Source organism: Chlamydotis macqueenii, chromosome 4, assembly GCF_036417535.1.
Source record: "Chlamydotis macqueenii isolate bChlMac1 chromosome 4, bChlMac1.mat, whole genome shotgun sequence".
NCBI classification, from domain to species: Eukaryota; Metazoa; Chordata; class Aves; order Otidiformes; family Otididae; genus Chlamydotis; species Chlamydotis macqueenii.
The window spans coordinates 78,119,603-78,141,697 of record NC_141559.1 but is presented as its reverse complement, the minus strand read 5'-3'; the positions used below and the strand labels follow the sequence as shown (position 1 = coordinate 78,141,697).

Sequence of the window (22,095 nt, the reverse complement as noted above, 5' to 3'; positions counted from 1 at the left end):
GATGTCCTGAATTCCCTATGTCCCCTCATCCCTGTATGTTTCTGGCTGCATCCCCATCCTTCCCACCGCCTTTCAGCATGTTACCCGTGGGCTTAAACGCCAGCACAAAGTTAGTGCACGGCATGGGTGGTGCGCAGCAGGGAGGAGGAAGGGGAAGATGGAGGGGAGGAAGGTGACTTTAGAAAGGGCCGTCTGCTCCCACCGCCCCGCTGCTGGGCTGGATCCCAACACAAGCAGCTGTGTTAACTTTTAAATGCATATAATATCTATGTAACAGTTATTAATATATTAAATATAGACATATTATTCCAGAATACTCTTTCAGGTGTGCTTCAGGCAGGATTTCACTCTGTTACATCTCACCAGGATGAGCAGGAGGGTGTTCAAAGCAGCCCAAACCCACCACCTCCTTTCGCGAGCAGCGTGTGCCCCGCAGAGCGGAGCAAAAGGTAGGAGGGAACTGCGACAGCCGCTTTGTCTCTTCCCCTCTGTGTGTGCAGGACAGCCAGGGCCTGGTGTCCCCCATGCCCCCATGGTGGTCATGGGCCATTCATTACAAAAGGCAGAATTTGGAGCTCTTCTCACTCCAGAAGCAATCCCTAATGGCAGAGAGCTAGGACTTTGCTTTCCCTTCCTTTTACAACCTGTCTACTCACTCTCCATCATACTGTGCTCCCACGTTTTTTTCCAGGCTGTAGGCAGGAGGACGGGGAGCAGTTGGGGACGTCTCCGGTGACTGTTCACGGTCAGCTTCCGCCGGGTGCCCGCCCTGAAACACCAGGTGGTTTGCCCGTAGCTGAGACTCTCAGCTCTCAGGCTTAGGAATATAGTTATAGAGGATAATTACATGCTATTTGTGTTGCACTAAGCTGTTTTTAAAAGCCCTGCCTCTAAGCTGAGATACAAACCCTTTTTCCTTATGGCTTTCAGAAAAGATCTTTCTCATAGATCATAGAACCATAGAATCGTTAGGGTTGGAAAGGACCTTTAAAGGTCATCTAGTCCAATCTCCTTCCCCTCCTTTTTTTTTTTTTAGATTTAAATTCATGATGCGGTCACTTTTTGTTAGCAGAAGCATAACAGCCTATCTATCTCCAAACCACTATGTCAAATGTATGTATGTATATACGTAATGATATAGATGTCTGGCAATAGTCATATATTTTAATGCATCACTTCAACTATTCACGAAAGATTTAGGTGCAAATAATATTCCTGATAAGCAAATCAGAACCAAAGTGTTGGGCCCATTGAGCCAGCTTTAAACTAACCATGCAGCTGTGAGCATGCATACAGTGACACAGATAAATACAAATAAATAGAAATGAGTCTGCCCAGCAGCGAAGAAGTTAATTGCGGTGATCTCTTTGCAGAGCAAGAGTAACTGTTCATGCAAATAACCTCCTTGGAGTTTGCCTGAACACCTGCAAGTGCAATTGCTTTGACGACGCGTGCAACGAGCCGGTTCTGTCCGTGGCCCCTTTGCAAGGCTGCGAACGAGCAGTTGCGAAGCACAGAGACCGATTCCCCACCGTGCATGCGGCTGTCCTTACATCTGACTTGAAAAACAGGCGGAGCAGGGATTTCCTTGGAGAAACTACCGCTGTGGCTTTTCTAGCTCCTCTAAGATGGAAAACCAGAGCCCTGAGTTGCAAAAGGTACATCCCAGGGATGGAAAGCTATGAGAAATGTGATTTACAAAGAGATTTAAGTGTTGCAGCTGGGAAGTTTGGCTGAGGGTAGAGAACAAGCCGATCCAACCACTGAGAGAAGAGAGATAAAAATCACACAGGAGTACTTTTTCCTAAACACTTATTTGGCTGAGAATTCAAAACCACTACAGTTCTGGGTTAAACAAATTAATTATTGACTGTCTATTAGGAAAGACTCCTTCTCCAGTCTATCTGCTTTCAGTGGAGAAGAATACACTGGAAAAATCATGCAAAGTTTGACCTGGAAAACTCTGGCTTCTCCCCAAAATCCAGCTTTGACGAGAAATGCCCAGCCAGAGAGGAATGGGTGCACGATGGGGGCAAACCCTCCCTTCTCCTGGGGCTGCTCGCCCTCCTGCCCATTCACCCGCTGGCCCAAGTGCCGGATGACTGAATTCCCAAATTCCCATTCCTTTTCCACCCAGAGGTTTGTTTTTTTTTTTTTTCAAAGAGCTGCCGAGCCGTGGGACTCGATCCTTGCCCTTTGAGCATCCTTCACCCCAGCGGCAGTGCCGTGGCTCTCAGCCAGGCAGTCCCCGCTTCGCCTTCAGAAGACGTTGGCAGGAAACAGCTTTAACCACATAAAAGGAAACGATTTCATACCCAGCACCATTAAACCGTGGGACTCCTTGCCACGAGATTCGTTAGTGATGAAAAGTCTAAAGAAGTTTAAGAAGAGATTAGGCCAGTTTGTAGAGCAGAGAGTCCTTGGCAGCTCTGGGGCACGCTTGCCTATTTACAGCTTCTGCTTCAGGAAATCCTCACATTTCTTATTGCCAAGGTCTGAGACGGAACAACTGGCATGGTTAACCGGTTCCTGCCAACACCGACTTGCCCAACAAACGCCGAGAAGGATTTCGAGTTTCTAATACTGCCAGAGAGCTGCTCCTGCCGTACCCTGTCCAAAGCAAAAGCAGTCACTGCCCCTTGCCCCACACAAAACCCCAAAATTTTTCAAGTCCTGAGCTTGTTTCCAATTTTCTTTTTTTTTTTTTTAGTACTTTGGCTGATGTGGCAGGCAATGTCAAAACACAAGGAGCCACATCTTTACTCAGTGATTTTCCTTCCCAAATTGCTACAGCCACCTCTTGCTCTGGAGGAAGGTGAGTTATCAGGAGGATGTCTTTGTGCTGTGATGCACTGCCTTGGTCTCCCCTTCTGACTCTGGGGCACGTGACCATGCTACGGACCCTTGTGGCCAGCAATGAGGTTTTCCTGTTTTTTTTTCTGAGCCTTCCCCTTGACGCTCATCATGGTTTTGCCTTGCTCCGGGGTTCAGTGCAGCCCGTTATTTTCCTGGCTTCCTTGTCCAAACCGCTGGGCTGAGGGACAAGAGCTCCAGAGTCTCTGCCCAGTGATCCTCACAGCTTCTCATCCCCACAAACTTCATCCCCTTCCTGGCAGGTTTAGCTCTAACCAGTCACCCTTGCTTCAGAAATGTCATTGTCGTAGTCAGTTCTGGCTTGAGGCAGCAGGTGGGACAGACGATCTCTCTCAGTCCTTCAGCCTGATCTTCTATGATCCTTCCTATTTAGGTTTTGTGTTCCGTGCAGTGGGTTATCCCTGGCAGTGGAGAGGTGAATTTAGAGCAAGCACTATCTGATGATCCTCCCTGTCTCTGGATCCACCGGTGTCCCAGTGTAGTGCTGGGGAGGACCTTCAGAAGCAGGTGATTCTGGAAGCACTTTCCTCTATGTCATATTTTAGGGTCATGAGGGTGCTTTCTGCTTCAGGTCCGACATTTGCCAACTGTGCCATCAGACAGCTGGCAATAAACTCATGTACAATGCAGGGTGGTTCTTGGTTCAGCAAGTGTCCTGGTAGAGCAAAGCTCAGGCCTGAAGCAGACTGGTTGGGTGTAGGCTGTCCAGAGGGCTACAGGCTAATGCCAAGGCTGCTAACTCTGTCACAGCTACCAACACCTCTAGCGTGAAACAAGTAGACCAAACCCAACCAGGCTTGAGTCTAAGGCAGCATGGTGGGAAGAGCTGTTCTCAAATTCAGCTAATTTCAGCCCCCGAACATTTCAGACCCTTGGTCTGGCAGAGCTGGGCTTACAAAAAACATAAGTCTAGGTCCAAGAGACCATCTAACATCTAGCTATAAAAAATGATGAATTGATGGCTCAATGTAGTATTTTGCTCTTTCACCATATCTAGATTCTGATCTCCATTAGCTAAACTAACCGGTGCAAGTTTTCTAAATTGATTTTAAATTGACCTAATTAAAGCCGTAAGAGCACATAATGGAGATGCACTTAATCCAATTTAACCCTTCCTTAAATCAATTACACTAGAATTTAATAATTTGCAGGCAGAAGCTAAAACAATTTAAGAAAGAGTTAAGACAGGTTAAGTACCCTCGTAGTGCAGGTGTGCGTTACTTTAGACTAATTAAACTCTCGCTAGTGCACATTGTTATGTAGCCAGACCACAGCCAGTTCCACCCAATAATAGACATTTAATCGATTCATGAACTCCAGCTATTAAGGTCAGAAGTACCAATGTCTGCCAGACCATCACCAACCACGACATCTCATTTTGGTCCATCTATACTGCACCCACTACTTCATGTTCAACTAAATCGGTCATGCTGAACTCATCTTCCATAGTAACTTGAGGGTTTTCTGCCCTAGCTTGTGATTTGATATTCTTCCACCCCTGTGGTCACGACACGTGGCCTCCAGTTGAGTGACCTAACATGAATGCCCCATTGTGAGGCCATGACGGCATGTGCTAGATGTATAACAAGGCACACAGTGTGGGAGAAGCCACTGGGCCCCGGGGGAAAAGGGCAGCAGAAAGCCAAAAGATGGATAATTGATTAAAACATCTATTTCAGACAGCATCTATCTCCATCTGAAGACCTCAGAAGAACGGGGAACACATTGGTGCAAACTACCCATGGCTACAGCTACAAATGGCATCTGAGCTTCCCATTTGAATTAGTCTGGCTTCAACTCACGCTTATCAGCTCTTCTGCTGCCTTGCTTTCTTTTCCCTCCTCTTGAAGGTATGTCAGCTTTTTTATCATTATATGCAATGTTGCCATCCCTGACTAGCAATTAATTGATGTTGTTCAAGAAAATCAATAAAGACAAAATTATCTGTATACGGCAGTGTGTAGGCTGGATACGTGGGCGCTCTCCAAACCACTAAGGCTTTGTTAATTAGGGGTTGAGTACATTTTCTGAGGGGTGGATCTGAGTTTTGGAAGATCAAGTTGAAAGGACAGGGAAATCCTTGCTGTGTCACTCCACCCCTCTGAAAATGGCAACTCCATCACTCGTTGCCTCCTGGTTCCTTTGATGGACTGAATTCTCCTCCAACTGGTCCATAACGGCATGTCCAGTCCCCTCCTGTCCTCTCTCCAGCCAAGTATCATCTCTCTCTTCCAGAAAACAGGAAAAGAAACACAAAATCAAGTGAGATGGAGAAGTGGTGAAGCCAGCAAGGATTTGCTAGGAGGCCAAGTACGTGGAGATAAAGCCCCAGGCCAAACAGAAGCAGGCAATGAGTGAAGAGAAGATGGGAACAGGGGAAGGGAGATTTAAGGAGCAAGGCTGTCACTGCAAGACTGGTTGCTCAATGCACCTTGTCTACAGCCAAAGCATGGAAGGAGGAAGTGAACACTTTCTGCCTGACCTACATTCAGCATCCGCTGTACGGCAGAACAAATAAAGCATGCTAAAAGCCAACAGAAGGCACGTTAGGAAGCTACTGGAACCAGGCCAGGCTTGCAGGGTGGTCTGTGCAGAGCCAAGCCAGTTGCACTGTGCGGGCTGGGAAGTGGCGTGATGAATGCAGAAGATGCGAACATGGCAGTAAAACTACAAGGATGCTGCCAAGCTGTAATGAGGAAGTAAGTAGCATCAGGAAGGTGAGATTTCTTGTCTCAGTTGTATACCAAAATCTCTGCACGTGTTCTTCCAGCACTGCCAGAGACTTTTTTTTTTTAAAAAAAAAAGTAGCTGTACGTTAGCCAAAAATTAAACATCAGAGAACTGCAACTCTTTCCTTAATGATACAGATAAGGCTGATTCTTGAATTATTTTTAGTATTATTTTCACAGAAAAACTGTCAGGGGAGCTAAAAGAGCAACAGCATTTCACAAGGAGCCCCACCGCCCCTGGGGATGAAATATCTCACTCTCACATGCCCTCAAAATGGGGAATAGAGAAGGATCTGACCAGCTGTGTGCACAGCTTCAGATACAAGCAACTGTAAAAGAATGAAATTATGATGTATTGGATGTCAAACTGGCCTCCCAGCTAAGCCTTGCGGTTGCAAATATTTTTGGCAGCGTTATTGCAAGCAGACAGCCAGAGGAGCAAGACACTGGCTCTGTCACAATTTGCTACATGATGGCTGGAGAAATGTCACTTAAAAGGACATGTGAAAACAACATTTTTAGTCCATTACTGATGAAAAAGGGGCTTAAACAGGGTAAGGTTTATTTCATTTTATTTTATTTTTTTAAGATGACCTTTGTCTACAGAAAAGCTATGGCAGATTTACTGGAAAACAAACTGTAGTCATCTGTGGTTACCAAAAAAAAAAAAAAAATTTGTTTCTCTGAGCCGCTAAAAAGTCCTCTTTGCCCAGCCTCTATCTGCTGTTCATGGGGGTTTATGAAGCTGATGCTGAGAAGCTCTCATGGCCTGGGACTTCTAGGCCAAAACCTCTTCATCCCACCTTCATCTCCACACATGAGGAGTGTCAAACGGTATCATTTCCAAGGACAGGAAGCACTAAGAGTGCCTGCGTTGGATTAGATTACATCTTCAGCAGACTTTTTAGAAGCTTTTCTGCTGTGTTAAAAGCCCACTTTTCTGCTAGCGATAAGTAAAAGTGGCTGGGGCAAGTAAACTGAGCTCCGTCTTCTTACCACTAATTAAATAGTAGTAAAATTCATTTAAAAGAAAGCCAAAGACCTCATTTTCCTAGATAGCTATCCACCTTACTCTTCATATCTTTCATGTGAAGCAATAAAACACTCACCCTCCCCAACGCAGGGTAAGTGATCGGAAGAATATAGATATGAATGTAATTACCAGAGACTACAACTACATTATCAGCAGAATTTATAACTCTAATTTGATTTAAATAGCCACATTCTATGGCTCTTCTGTGTGGTTTGCAAACAAGTTACTCCCTAAGAACTCAGACTAATTTTTATACCTCTGCTTGCTGCTGCTGCTGAAGAAAAACTGCAAGTAGGTGACTCACGGCCGCGCTCACGCGTGAGCCATCTGAAACATCGCATTTTTTCATCTCCAGTTCTGTAGATCTCTACAGATCTAGATCTCTGCTACTATCCATCAGAGGCTATAATGTGTAATTAAATGAGCATTTTTTTTCTGTTTTCTTTCCCACTCTAGTCTTTTAATACCGTTCAACCTCGCTTAAGGCAAGGTCTGTATATCCGCTTGCCTGACGTTGTTTATCTGAAATGTGATGCTGGTTTCCCCTGAGGTTCATCTGACTCAACCTCCAGGCCTCCCACAGCGACGTGCATATTTGAGTCAGACTCTCTGGGCTGCCTTTTGCAGCAGCCAAGAGAAATAGGTATGGTAAAGGTAGGATCCACCCTTCTTCATGTAGCAAGGTCTGCAGCAGGGTGAGGAGACCCCACGCTGTAAGCAGGAGCCCCACAATCATCTGTGAGTCATAGAATCACAGAATGGTTAGGGTTGGAAGGGACCTTCAAATGTCATCCAGTCCAACCCCCCTGCAAGGAGCAGGGACATCTCCAACCAGATCAGGTTGCTCAGAGCCCCGTCCAACCTGGCCTTGAATGTTTCCAGGGATGGGGCATCCACCACCTCTCTGGGCACCCTGTGCCAGTGCTCTACAACCCTCAGTGTACAAAATTTTTTCCTAATATCTAATCTAAATCTACCTCCTTCTATTTTAAAACCATTACCCCTAGTCCTGTCACAATAGGGCCTACTGAAGAGTCTCTCCTTGTCCTTCCTGCAGGCCTCCTTGAGGTACTGGAAGACCACTATAAGGTCTCCCCAGAGCCTCCTCTTCTCCAGGCTGAACAGCCCCAACTCTCTCAGCCTGTCCTCATAGGAGAGGTGCTCCAGCCCTCTGATCATCTTTGTGGCCTCCTCTGGATTCTCTCCAACTGGTCCATGTTCTTCTTATGCTGCCTTTCCTCTGAAGCCACTTCACCCTCATGCTTGTTAATACATTGCTTTCTCTCTAATGCTTTTCAACTAGTAACCTTCAAAGCAGTAAGTATTTAATAGGGATATAAGTGCATTTCCATTTGGGGAGGGAAATAAAATAAAATGATGTGAGCATGTTTATATTACAATATTTGTGGCTTTTCCTGGTAGCATGCCTCTGTGAAAAAAAAAAAAAACAAACAAGCAAACAGAAAAGTTCACAACCCTAATTAAAGCAGTTTCAATCTTTATAAGGGATTACAACACCAAAGGCCAGACAGACATCCCCAAAGTCCTACCGACAAAGCTTGCTGCCTGCTGCCTTCCTTACAGTGGTGCCAGCAAACCTCCTGACAAGTGAATTGAAACCACTTGCAGAGGAAGAACCGCAGTGTCATCTGGCTGCTCTGGCGCCTGTCGGGCTGTGGTACCGGCACCACCACCGCAGCGATGCTTCCATGCCTTAGCTCTGCAATGTTGGCAGCTCTGCTTGAATTTTTGAACGCTGTCCTAGACCCAAAAAGGGAAGTCTTTAGAAAAAACTAACTTTAGGGCTAAGAAAGGGCTCACTGGTCTCTAATCAGAGGAGAGAGAAAAGTCTGCAAAGAGGCATTCAGGCAACCAGTCTCTCTTCCACCTTAATATTTCCCATAAGTTTTGGAAAGATCTCTCTTTCTGCTAGCATTCTCAGCGTACAGATTCCTGGCCTCAGCTGAAAATAAAAAGGCTCAGGTTAACCTTGAGTTGCATCCCGGAGAAGGAAATGTGTTGGCTCAGCTCAGCTCGCCAGGGAAAGGAGTGCTGTGGGCACTGCCAGAGGGATGGAAATCGCTGTTTGGATGAAGGGATAATGGGCAAAAAGGGATTTGGCAGGGAAACAGCAATGCTGGTGAAGGGGATGATACTGCAGCACTGCTGAGGGGAAAGGGAAAGCCAGGAAAAGCTCTGGTCCCTCTCTCAGGCTTGGTGCTGCGATGCAGGGCAGGGATGGGAAGCCTTTGTGGTACATGCCATGAGGCTTGGTGACATCCTCTTCTATCTGCAAGGCAAAAAGCTCTCAGCAAAGGAAGGCAAGGTGAACTGCTGCCACATTCACATGCTCCCGGAGTGCATCAGTCCATCCTTCGTGTTCATGTTGCTGTAGAACTAGTGTCCTGTAGCTGTCAGTTCATGGTAATCGCACACATTACTACGCAAGGCTTAAAAACAATATTTAAGCAAGGTGAATGATAGCTTTTTTTTGGTATGAAACACTGCAAAAATAACAAAATATGTTTCCAATTGTGTTTTAAAACACAGCATCCTTCCCACAAGTTATTTCTGCGGTTTCTCATTGAACATTCTTCTTGCAAGCAAAGACCTCTCGGTCTGGCTGCAGAGCTGTATTTATCCTTCTGGTTCATTAAGGCAGCATCTGAACAGCCAGGAGCTCGCAGGCTTTAGCCACCGTCTCTCAGGAACAAACCTTTAAGCAGAAAGAGAGTGTTCAGAAACCAACATGCATTCCAAGGATGGTTTTCTTTTTTTTTTTTCTGGCAACAGAAATAAAAACAAAATGGAAACAAAAATAGAAAGAAGAGACAATGCAAATTTAACTCAAAGTAAAGACATGTCACCACACACTGAGCATCCAAGCATGGAGAAGGTCCAAAAATGCCTCCCAGCAATCCTGCAACTGGGTTTTCAGGTTACACGCTTTTGCAGGAAGAATTCTCTATAAATCTATTACAATATCAAAACTCTATTATTTCTGCTTCTCAGCCTGAAATGCCACATCTTAAGCAAGTCATTTGGCAGCAGTGGGAAGGGTAGAAATAGCATGCGTTGGCTCAGGGCACTTGGTTTCGAACTGGCTCACCAGCCTCGTTGTTCAAACAATGCTCTTCTCTGTTTTCAGCGCCGATTTATCTTGGCCCAGGCGCCTCTTTTGTTCTTTGGCACAACTTCAGCAACACTAGCGGGCGAGCATGATTTAACATTTGTACATTTCTAGGAAGAGCAGCTTTATTTCCCCTGTCAGGATAAGACATCTTCCACACACAGGAAAGTGTTGGTGGTCTTACTGCAGTGGAGAAGCTGGCAGGTGAGTCCACCCTCAGAAGGGGGGTCCCAGAAGCATTGCTGAGTCCCCAGCTCTAAATGCACATCCCTGCCTCCCACATCTGCATTGTTAGAGCAAGACATGGGCACTCACTGGCCCTTGTTGTAACATCTATGCAGATTTACAGAAAAAAAGTCAAAGGAAACTCTTTTTCTGTGAGCTGTTGAACCACAAAAAAAATTGACTTAGCAATGACTTGGAGCAGTCTGCTTTTGATGAGTACTCCTCAAAATAAAACCTGGTCCTGACAATTGCGGAAGGGAAGGGAAAAAAAAGAAGGAGATGCTTTGGAGCTGCCCAGAAGATGCTCTGGTCATGTGTGGGCCACACATGATAGCAGACAGAGGCACACAGACAATATGCATAGTGGGTCTCAGACCATGCTGCCCTGCAGGGCTTGGCACAGTCAGGGGAACAGAGATAGCAGCTTGGGGAAATTTTTGAGAAAAAAAAGCCTTGTTTCTGGAGTGGAGGGATCAGCTGTGGGATTTCTATGCTCTGTTTGTGTCAAAACTGGCCAGTGCAGAGTGAATAACCCCATGCTCTCAAGGCTTGCATCCTTCCTCTTCGGGCAGCAGCAAGCAGCCTCACATCTCTGTGGTACGGAAAAGGGACTGTTTTGATCTGTCCCTTGCACAGCCTCCGTCTTGCCTGTTCTTTTTTCAGGCTTTTTAATTGTTTTGTCCTGCTCTGATTCTTATTATGGCACAGTAAAACTGTGTGCAGCAGAGAGCCCACTTTAATTTGTGATGCAGTTCAGAGCAGTAGAAGAAACTCTTCGGTGACAGATCCTCGGCAGATCCTGCAAACCCTGCATACACGCCTGACGTGGCCAGGCACTATTTATTCACAGCGTAACACAATGCAGGACCCTGTCTGCCTGTGGCACATTGTCAAAATACGCTCTTCACGCCTTCTGCAGCTGAGAGAAGCCTTGATGGGTTCTGGTAATTGCTCTTGCATCTGTCAGGCACTGCTAAATCGGCTCTTTCCTCCTCCTTAGTACTCCTTTGGGCTCACAGAGAGCAGAGAAAATACAACACGTGGCAATAGAAATAGAAATGTTTGGGCGTGGTTGGCTGGTTGGGGGTCAATGGTCACCCTTCAATGTCTCCCATAAGCAAAAACCCCCTTCCCAGAGCAAAGCCATAGATTTGATTTCAGGGATCTCCCTGGGAACCACGCTGCAGATGTGACTGCAACTCAGCAGCTGTAACACTGCTGCCCAGTTATGAGTTATGAATGTTACGCCCAGACAGAGTTAACCTACCGCTTTATGTTGGGTAAAAACACTTTTGGGAAAGCACACACTAAAGCAGTCAAAAGCTTGCATGTCTGCTCAGTTTCACAGATCTCACCATTGCCTGAAGAGAAGCCCTCTCAGCTCTGGAGCAGAGCTAATAAGCACCTTCCCCTTTTACAACAGCTTCACATCTTCTACATCAGCCTGGCAGCCTTTGCTTCACCTCAAGCAAAGCTGCTGTGAAGATTACAGTGGTGATTTTCTCAACAGCATGGTACCTTTTTACCAGTTCACAGAAGGTTGAATCAGTGCAGACTCTAGTTCTGCTTTGCTAAGTTGTCACACCGTATTGGTTGTATTTTGTGTGTCCAAGCATGAGCAGGAACAAACATATGCTTGCCATGACTTAGCTGCAAAATACTAACGTATCTCATTTAAACGTGCACATGGGGTAACTTACACAGCAACGGACGAAGGTCAAGTCAAGGGATTGCTTGAGAGATCTTGACACATACAAATCCACGGAACTTGACAGGCTGCATCCATGGTGCTGAGAACTGGCTGACATCCTTGCAAGGCCACTCTCTGTTGTCTTTGAAAAGTGATGGAGATTGGTGGAAGATCCCAACAACTGGAAAAGGGCAAATGCCAAACACATTTTCAAAGATATCCAAAAGTTCAACTTGCACAAAGTAGATGGGACAGTCTCACTTCAGACTCTGGGAAAATTGCGAAGCGTGTCCTCCTGGAGTACGTTTCTGAGCACCTGAAGGAGAAGGAGACAGGAAAGAGGTTTGGATTTAACAAGGGTAAATCGTGCCTGATCAACCTGATTCCCTTCTATGATAAAATGACTGCATTTGCAAGAGCACATGTCTCACAAGGAGAGAACGAGGAAACTGAGAGCTTGTCCAGCCTGCACAAGAGATTCATAGGAGATCTGATAGCAGCCCTCCAGTACCTGTGAAGGGGACATCAAGAAGATGGAGTCAGGCTCCTCACTGGTGTCCATGGTGGGAAGATGAAGAGACAACAGGCAATAGTTGAAACACGAGAGGTTCTGACTACACATAAGGAAAAACGTATTCACTGTGACGACACCCAAAGAGTGGAGCAGGTTGCCCAGGGAGGTTACGCAAACTCCATCCTTGGAGGTTTCCAAGCCCACACTGGACAACATCTTGAGCAACCTGGTCTGACCTCTGAGCTGACTCTGCTTTGAGGAGGAGACTGGAGAAGAGACCTCATCTCTTCTCTCCAACTCGAATTGCCATATCATCTTAACGTATGAAATAAAAGTTTATCTGCAGAGTAGCTTATCTAAAAATGGTAGACAAGGTGACTTGAAAGTTTGCTTTACTGATAAAGAATATCACAAAAAGAGTGTGGTCTGTGGTGTGTACATACTTCTCATTAAACAACTCTTTTTTTTAGGTCCCCACTTCAGAGGTATGCCAAAGGTTACAGCAGATATGCTAAGTAAACAGGCTGGTCAAAACCACAGTGTTGAAATTTAAACCAGCAAGTGATAAGTGCTTACACTTTACTCTGAAGAGATCTACTAATCTGCCTAAACAAAATTCAGGAAAAAATTGACAAATTGTATCAGTGATTTTTATTGGGTTTTAAAGATAACTGTTAAAGGAGCTGCACAGGAATTAGTAATGTTCTAGAATAAAAAAGGCAACATTTACCTAAGCTCAAAAGAAAGCTTGCTAAACAAATCTACAGATTCGCTCTTTTTTCTCGGTGTTTTAGATTGATTCAGTTTCCATTTTAACACGGCCATTTCCAGGAAGGGCTGGGGCAAGGGAGAAAGAAAGGGAAGAAAGAAGCCAGAGAAGTCTTCCTTTTGGCTCAGGCTGATGTCATCGTATTTAATGCTCCCAGGAGCAGCAGTCCACAGCCTTGTGGCTAAGGCACAGCTCCTGGCCAGCTGAGCCACAGAGAAAGCTTGGGACAACTTCCCAGGGCTGTTTGTCAGGGCGGGCTTCATGCTGTTCTCCTCTCAGGCTGCTTCACTCCACATCCTCTTCTCTCTTCTTAGAAAAACTCGTAGACATCTACAAGTGCGTAAAACGAATTAAAGGTTGTACTTGCTCTCTATTACTAAAGCTTTGTGGCATTAGGTAATTGCTTAATTGAGCATTTAGGATGCATTAGTATATTTTTCTCTGCAAACACATTAATAATATATACATTACAATCTCTGCTGTTATGGCTTTGTACAATTATTAATAGACTTAAAACAATATGAACTGCATGAAAATATTTTCTTCCAGGAAAAAGAAAAATATTTTCTTCTAGGAAAAAAAAACTCAGAAGGACACAGATTGTATCTGGTCTATCATCACCATAAACTACGTATTTGTACTGATACTTCTTGACTCCAGTAGTCCTAAGCCTGTCTGCACCAGTTAAAATGGGAAGTATGAATATTTCTATCCTGTTTCCCCTTAATTCACAGTGCCAAGTTAGATGTTTGAAGAATAACAAACTGCTTTGCACCCACGCATTTTGACCACCGACTTCTCCACAATACAATGTTTTTTCTCCCTCTAGAGCAGCACACTATGTATAACGTTACTCCTTCCAATTAGGCTGTATTTAAGATGACACTTACAACCTGCGTTCCCCTGGAAGTGAGAAAGGCAGTACATCTGCAGAGATGCTTCTGGGAAGGACACTTTGAAGAGTTTTAATGAGAAATTTTTTTCAAAATAGTGGGCAGTGACAAAAAAGCAAGTGGGCAATGCACGGTGAAGGAATTAAGGCAAAGACAAAAAGGAGGCGCAGAAACCCTACACAATTATCTAATGACCTGAAACGGTTTGGGGAGATTATAACAGTTGGATTGGGAAGTAATATTATCGGGCTGACTACATTAAAGTAATCACAAGTACATAAAACCCAATACTGGTTTGGATGAAAAGTCTTAGATGATTTTTCAGTTGCTTTTTAAGGTCATGCAAAGTTTTGGTATCTACTATAACCTGAAAAAAAAGACTTCTTATAGCTTAACCATAGACTGTATGAAGTATAACCTCCTTTCATTTGCTCTGGGCCTTCCAAGTTCTGTTTGCATTTGAGGTACCTCAGTTCTCATATCTGATAAGTTGGTGAACAATCTTGATTCCTCTTATTTAGACCACTGAAGACTTTATATAGACCGTGATATTATTCCCTCTCCATTGCAGATTGAAGAGATCCAATCAAGTTAGCCATGGCCCATCTGGAAGCCCTCTTACTATTTCTGATAATTCTATTTTTTTTTAATCTTTTCCAGTTCTACCATATTATTTCTGAGATGGAGATACTACAACTGCACAGGGAATTCAAGATGCAGGTGCAGCAGGGATTTATTCTTTCTCTTTTCATCTCAATTTCTCTCCTAATAAATTTTAACAATAATCCTAACAGTTCTCAATTTCCATTTTGATCACTGCTGATCCCTGAGCTGTTTTCAGAGAACCACTTCTCATAACCCCAAGGCCTTTTTCCTCAGAGGTAAAATTCAACTCAAAGTTCCTCAGTATACATGCAAAGTTAGGATTTTTTTTCTCATGTGTTATCCTTTCATATTTATCTGATTTTAATTTCATCTGCCATTTTGTCACTGAGGCTATTAGTAACAAGTCATTCACAGCTCTTCTCAGTTAGCCCTACCCTGAATAGCTTAGCATCATCAGCACATTTTGTAAATCACTATTCACTTCCATTTCTATCACTTATTTTCCCAAGTTTCATATCCATTAGCAGCCCATTTTTTTACTTCCTTTGGGGACAAATCTTACTGAGTGCTTTTGGAAATCATCATAGATGGTTAATTGAATCTCTCTCCCCTGGTCCATGAGCTTATTGACTTCTTCAAAGAAAGCTGGTAGATTTGTGAGACACTAATTTGCTTTACCAAAAGCCATAATGACTTCCCCTAATGTGTCACCTTCATGCGCCCACTAAGTCTTTTCTGTTCTTTGTCTAATAAACATGTCAGGCTTCTGGGTCTACAGCTTCCAAAATCTCTGAAATCCTTTAAAAAATCTGATGTCACACAAGCAACTTTCCAGTCCCCGACGCCAAGGTACTTTTAAGTGAGAAGTCAGAGACAGCAGTGAGTACCTAAACTACTTCATCTCTGAACTGCTTGAAAACTCTTGGTTGAACACCATCTTGTCTCAACAGTTGGCTACTGCTCAATTTGTTAAGGTATTCCTTCATTTTTTATACTTAGACTTTAATCCAAAACATGCTTTCCCAATTACACCCCTTAAAGAAGTTTTCCAGCTTTGGAGCTTACCCAAGCTCATCCATGCCATTCACAAATGCAAAAATCCATTTAGCTTTTCTTTTATGGCTGTATCTTCTCCAGATGTTGCTTCTGCATTTAAACAATCTATTTGCCTTACAGAGCAGTCAAACTCTGGTAGGCTTCCTGATTTGTTCCGAGAAAGACTTCCTATTATTTTTCATATCTTTCGCAAGTCAACCCTGAACCTTCTTTTTCTGGCTGCTTATCATGCTTTTGTATTTAACCCATCTGAGGTTATCCTTCTTTTTTTTTCTAATTCGTATACAATTTCTGCTTGTTGAAGGAAGCCTTCTTCATCTAGTGATGTCCGTTACCTTGCTTTTTACTCACAGTTTTCCTTTTGGAAATTATCTTTTTCTGATGCATTTACTCTGTCTCCAGAACAGCAGCTTTAAACAGTCTCCATGCCACCTAGGAAGACTTAACTCTTTGTTCTGGTTTTGTTAGTGAGGGGGGGCCTAAGGTGGTAGCTTCTGTAGGAAACTGCTAGAAGTCGCTCCCCTTTGTTCAGTGGACTCGGCCGGGCCTAGGGCGGACCCGCTGCTGGCCACGGCCGAGCCAATTGGTAGCAGAATGTCCCGTGATAACGCCTCTGCGATAACGTATTTAAGTAGGGGAAAACAGGAAAAAGAGGAGGAGAAGATGTGAAGCAGCTGAGCGGGGGGCAGAGAGGGGGAGGCGCGAGCCTCATGGGCCTTGCAGGCCTCAACCTCTGGCCTCCTGCCGGGCAGCCGACTGGGCCCAACTCGGCCCGGCCCGGCTGCAAGAAGTGGAGAGGAGATGAGAAGTGAATAAGATGTAAAAAGGATCCTGAGAGACGTCTGCCAGCCTGTTGTGAGGAACGGCTGCAGACGCCAAGGTCAGTGAAGAAGGAGGGGGAGGAGTAATATGGCTCCTGGCCAAGATTCCTCTGCAACTCGTGGTGAAGACCATGGTGGAGCGGGTTGTCCCCCTGCAGCCCATGGAGGTCCACGGAGGGGCAGAGATCCACCTGCAGCCCGTGGAGGACCCCACGCCGGAGCAGGTGGAGGCCTGAAGGAGGCTGTGGCCCGTGGAGGGCCCGCTGGGACAGCTGTTCTAGAGGGACTGCACCCCGTGGAAGAGATGACCCACGCCAGAGCAGTTTCACGAAGGACTGTGGCCCGTGGGAGGGACCCCACGCTGGAGCAGAGGAGGAATGCGAGGAGTTCTTCCCCTGACGATGATACAGCGGCATAAAACAACACGTGATGAACTGACTGCGACCCCCATTCCCTTTTCCCCCCCCGTGCCGCTTGGGAGGGGAAGGTAGTAGAGATAATGTTAAGCCCGGGAAGAGGGAGGGGTGGGGGGAAGTTATCTTGTTCCCTGTCTCATTCTCCTGCTAATTTTAGAAATAAATGAATAGTTTTCCCCAGGTCGAGTCTGTTTTGCCCGTGACGGTAACTTTAAGGATTTCTCCCCGTCCTTATCTCAAACCTTGAGCTGTTTTTTCTTATATCATCTCCTCCTATTCTCTCGGAGGGTGGGGGGAGCGAGAGACGGACTGCGTAGTCTGGTCCTGATTAGGGCTGAACTACAACACTCTTTTAGAGATTCCTTTTAATGAAAGGTTTGTCTTATTTTATATTACTGTGCTTTTCTGAAAAGAAAGCAGAATGCTGCTGATTTTCTTTTTCTTGGTGCTACCTGGGTTTTGAATCCAAGGACATTACAGTTACTGTTAGAGCATGGTTCTTTGTCAATAATATTATGACACTGTTTAGGACTAAACCAGGGATTTCTTTTTCTCTTCTGGTTTCCCAAGTAGCGGTCACGGACAGTTTCTAAACAGATACAGCATCACCCCCTCCCGTGACATTTACCCAACCTACATTTGAGTTACTGAAGACACTTACAATCGTGTTTCCTGCCGTGCAGACTCTCTGACCTCCTCGCCTTGTTAGCTGGGCTGCTGATGCAGTCCTGGTACTGCATTTTTCCTATCTATTTCTGGGACTGGAACCCACTGAGACGCTATCTTATTTGTTGACAAAGTTAACTGGTAAATGGAAGATCTTCTAAGCTTTCTTTAAAATACAGTTTTATCTCCATTACTTTATCCTTAACTGTTTCTAGAATGTATTTCAATTTCTTTGTGCTGGCACTAAGCATCTTTCATGGCCAGTAACAGAAGAAGTCATCTTCCAGGTTAGAGAGTGGGATAGGACATGAAGGCGGCAAATATCCACCTGGTTTTGCCTTTGTCCTCCATGCAAAGTGTGCAGCTCCCACCTATACAGATGACTAATGTCATTATATATGCTCTTCTAGGTACATAATTTATGTCTAACCAGAGGAGAAACTTCACTTCTTTTAAATTACTGTGGAAAGCAGCCTGTATTTTTGGCAACAAACACCTAGTTACAGAAGCACTGTATTGAGAAAATACTTCTATGAACTACAGTGGGACTGTCTAAGCACTTCTTCTCTAGTACAACAGCAGTGACACTATTCTGTAATTCATTCATCAATCAGAATGAACATTAAAGCATAACACAGCTTAATAAAACCATTAGAGCTGTTTCACAGAAATAATTACAAAGACTGATAATAAGAGAGAGGCATTTACTTAAATGGAGCATCCTTTTAAAGTGATGGCTCACCTTGCCGCACCCATCAGAGTAGGACAGCTGGAACATGGGAAGCAGCAGAGTCCGTAACTCAGACTCATTCCTAGAAGGCAAAATTGCTGATTGAACCTGAAAACATTTTTCTTGTATGCACCTAATTATTCGGAAAGCTGAGATCTCTGATGTCTCTGATTCAGCGGTGGCTTGCTCCTATTCACTGATTAAAACTGAAAGGCATCCAGGGTCCCAGTTCCGCTACAGAAAAGTAAAGTTTATGGAAACAGCTAGACACCAGCTCACAATTAAAATAATAATACAGGTGGAGTAAGAAGGCAATTCTAAAAATTCGTCTTAGAAAATAACAGGTGCCCACAAATCTAAACCCAGACCCAAATAAATTTTCTTTTAGCAGCTGCTGCGTATGCCAAGGGGATGGTGCTTGCAGGCTTGCTTAAAGACATTGAGGATAAACATGACGTGATGCTTTCAGAAGCGTTCTGGTGCCTAACTCCCACTGATTCAGCAAAGAAGTGCCCTGATGCACTTAAAAACCCCTTTCCATGCCTAACTGTATGTTTAAGCATCTAAACGTCTCTGAGAATCACTGAGTCTATAACCACAAATCTCAGAGATCACAAGAACTGCCTCTGTATAACATTAGATGAGATGCTGCCTCTCTACCCATCTACCCTTCCAGCATTGTGAGCTACAAGCACATCGCCATCACGTCCAAACTCCAGACCACTGATGTGCCGTCTCCCCTTACGGAAAAGCCAGCAGCGCTTCAGAGCCCACATTACACGGCAGGAGCAGGAGCTGATGGCAGCACAGTCCACACTTCTGCCAGCTCCCAAATCCAAACATATTTACTGCAACACGGCACTGCCATTGTCAAAATTGCCATAGTGGCATACTTTCAGCAGCAAATATAGCAGTTGAAAACTAATTTGAATCTATTTCATTTCTAGCACTTTTTCATTCCAGTAGAAGTGAACATGTTCTGAAATGCTTTCTGCTATTTCTCTTCTTTTTTTTTTTTCCCCCCATAGATGCCATTTTTCCTCTTACAATTATGTTTTTCCTCAGATTTATTAAGGTTTTATTTCTGATCCACTGAGATAACTCCTGCATTTTTTTTTTTTTTAAGAAATGAATATAATCTTTGTTGCAGCTGCTCTTCTTCAAGGCTGCTTGCAAAGCCTGGTTGTTTCCAGCCCGAAGCCCAATGTGACGGGCCCTGTGACACCCTGATGCACGCCTGGCTGGACAGTCAGGGTCTTTATTTGCAGCTTCTGGCTTAATCTGAAAGAACTGACTGCTTGCAATTCTGGAGGACTAAAGAGCTAATCCTAAATAAATCTTCTGTCTTCGGTTATGCTAATGGCTGAAAAAATGGAGAAGGAAATACATCTGCATTTATCTTCTATAAAATTTGAAAGTATCTAAACTGTCCCTCTTCAGGACATGAGCTCATCCATCCCTTGCAGTAAGGAAACGTACATATCTGTCAGAAAATCGTGGTTGTTTTCAGATCTCCTTGTGCAGCAGCTCTTCTCACAGGGAAGCAATGCAGACCCAGATCTGCCACATCACCCCTTTTTAATTGTGAATGATACCACAGGATAAGTTTTATCCCACCTTATCTAAGAGCAAGCATATCTCCCCGGCCCTCCTGACATGGCCGCCATCGCGCGTCAGCAGCCGCCAATGTCCGGAATGGCTGTTTCTGTTTTGCAGCAATCACATAGGCTAGGGAGCAATTTTTTAGATACCATAGCAATAAACCAGATATTTAAAAAAAAACCTCAAAAATATTCCTCGCTAGCACGATCTGTAACGACTTAATCTGTTTTCTTGCTTAATCACCTCTGTCCCACAGCTGGCGGCCAGGCTTTCCAGCTCCGCTCCAGTGGTTTTTCTGCCGCCTTTTTTTTTTTTTTTGATGGTTCAACTTGTGACTTCTACGCCCACAGTCAGGCGGGTCGACAAGGTCGTTTCTCCTCTCGTGCAAGTCAGGCAGCTGTTTACATGAGTCTACCACTAAATATTTTTTTTTTTTTAATGCCTATTGTGGTTGTGTTGGGCGAGTCCTCTTGGAAAAACAAGTTTCCTAAGACAGAAGCCTGAAAATCCTCACGCACGCAAGCTCCTGGGAGTGTAAGACACAATAAAAAGCAGCTCGAATGTCACGATTTTGGGCCAGATCTTGGTTTTCCACAGAGGGAGAGCGAAGGCCCTGCACAGGCGGTGAGGAAATGAGGTGGCGAAGAGGGGCAGCGGGTCCCTCGGGGGGAAAAAAAAACCCTTTATTGAGGAAAGAAAGGTCTGGAAGATGTTCATTTCGGGAAATAACAACACAAAAGGCTGGGGAGGGCAGGGCCTGGGCCGCTTTCGCCAGCTCCCAGCCTGCCTCAGACCGCAGCGACCACCCTCCGCTACCTCCCCTCGGCCCCGCTGCAGCGCAGGCCCCGCTTCCCCCCCCCCCGCCCACCCCGCTGCGGAGCCGCGCTCGGCCCCCATTGGCTGCGCTCCGCCACGTGCCGCGGCGCCTCCGCCCCTCCCCATCGCCCCCCCACCGCCTCTGTCCGCCGGCTCGCGCGGAGCCGTTACCTGCGGCGGCGGCGCGCCGCTCGCCCCCGCCCCGATGCGGAGGCGAGACTCCCGGACCGAGCGCAGCGCAGGTAGGCGGTGGCGGCCGAACCGGGCCGGACCGGCGCTGCCCGGGGGTATGAGGCGGCGGTTTGGGGTAATTTGAGGGGGGAACGGGTGGGTTTTTAGCCGCCCGGTGGGCGGTGCTGGGGCCTGCGGGGAGCCGGGGTGGTGCTGAGGGGGCTTTGCCCTCAGGAGCTCCCCGGGGGCCTCATCGCCGCTGGGAAGCGTCCGAGTTGCCGCCGAGGAGTTTGGGGGTATTTTTGGAGGGAGCCGGGAGGTATTTACGTGCCGTGGGGCCGCCGCTCCCTCAGCCGAGGCCTCCGGGGTCAGCCGGGCCAGGCCGCCACGTCCACCCCTCGGCGATGGCGGGGCTGAGGTGCTGAGGATGTGTCCCGCCGGCACCTGTGCTCCCAGGCCTCTCCCGGGGAAGGCGAGGAGAGGCCGGGCCGCGCGGAGGTCTCCGGGCGGTGAGGTCGGGGCTACCGGTTCTCGAGCGATGGAAATCGGGTCTGTCTTGGGCCTCGGCTGGGAGGGAGAGGAATGCAGTTGGGACTGTCTCAAGTTGTTCGTCTGAGAGAAAATGTAAAGGCTTCCGTTTGTCCGCGGGTTGCGATAGCCTTGTTCTGAGGGATTTTGTCTTTTCCTGCTCGGGAGCGATACGGATCCAAACTGAAATGACTTCTGCTGGTGCTGCCAAAACCTTTTTATTTTCTTCAGCACTACTCGGGAAGAAATAATTTTTTTTGTACTGAGCTGTTGTTTTCTTTTCTGTGTTGGTAGATAAGATCAAAATATAAACCTGACGGAGGAGAGGTTTTATTTTGCACCTCTCTTTAGCTATGGAAATGAATGGGAAATGTTCATAAAATTACTGGAGGTAAACAGCTTTCTTGTCATAAATGACTAGTTTCTCATTCTGAGAAAAAGTGATGCATATTTCTTACTTTTCTAAAGAAAATTTGTTGCGATAAATGCTCTTTATGTGTCTAAAGTGGATAAATGTTTTTAAACACGGCTTACGATGGGACTGTACAGATACAGTTCAGATATGGTGTGCGGTTTTCCTGCAGATTGTTTTATTCCATCTGGTTTGCTGCAGCCAGGTTACCATTTCCTTCCCAGATTACACAACAGGAAACCTTGAGTTGTCTCCCAAGCCCTCTGCTAGCTAGACAAGAGGCAGCAAAAGCAGAGAATTTCATTGAAAGGTCAGAATGCAGCTGGAGAATTAGTGCACGCCAGTGCTTTGGCTGCTTCCTCTGGACTGATGAGAAATGGGCTTGTCCTTCCTCTGGCTTCCTGAAACGTCTTG

At 45.6% G+C, this 22,095-nt stretch overlaps 1 protein-coding gene and 1 long non-coding RNA gene across 4 annotated transcripts in view; both read left to right on the top strand.

Annotated features, from left to right (window-relative positions):
* The first annotated feature begins 319 nt into the window (after positions 1–319).
* On the top strand, positions 320–4,709 carry LOC147601037 (uncharacterized). The gene is made up of 3 exons (XR_015258580.1): positions 320–449; positions 2,711–2,815; positions 4,554–4,709. It is a non-coding gene; the product is annotated as an uncharacterized LOC147601037 (long non-coding RNA).
* A 16,000-nt stretch (positions 4,710–20,709) lies between these two features.
* The window catches only part of ST3GAL5 (ST3 beta-galactoside alpha-2,3-sialyltransferase 5), a 31,803-nt gene continuing 30,417 nt past the window's right edge, over positions 20,710–22,095 (top strand). The window contains exon 1 of one of the 3 annotated variants that reach the window (XM_086747622.1): positions 20,710–20,812. Coding sequence is in view for 2 of the 3 variants with exons in the window: in XM_086747620.1 (XP_086603746.1) it covers positions 20,776–20,857 (82 nt within the window). In the remaining variant the exon portion in view is untranslated. Of the gene's footprint in view, positions 20,858–22,095 lie in introns of all 3 variants that reach the window. The other 2 variants (XM_086747621.1, XM_086747620.1) reach the window with 2 other exon arrangements.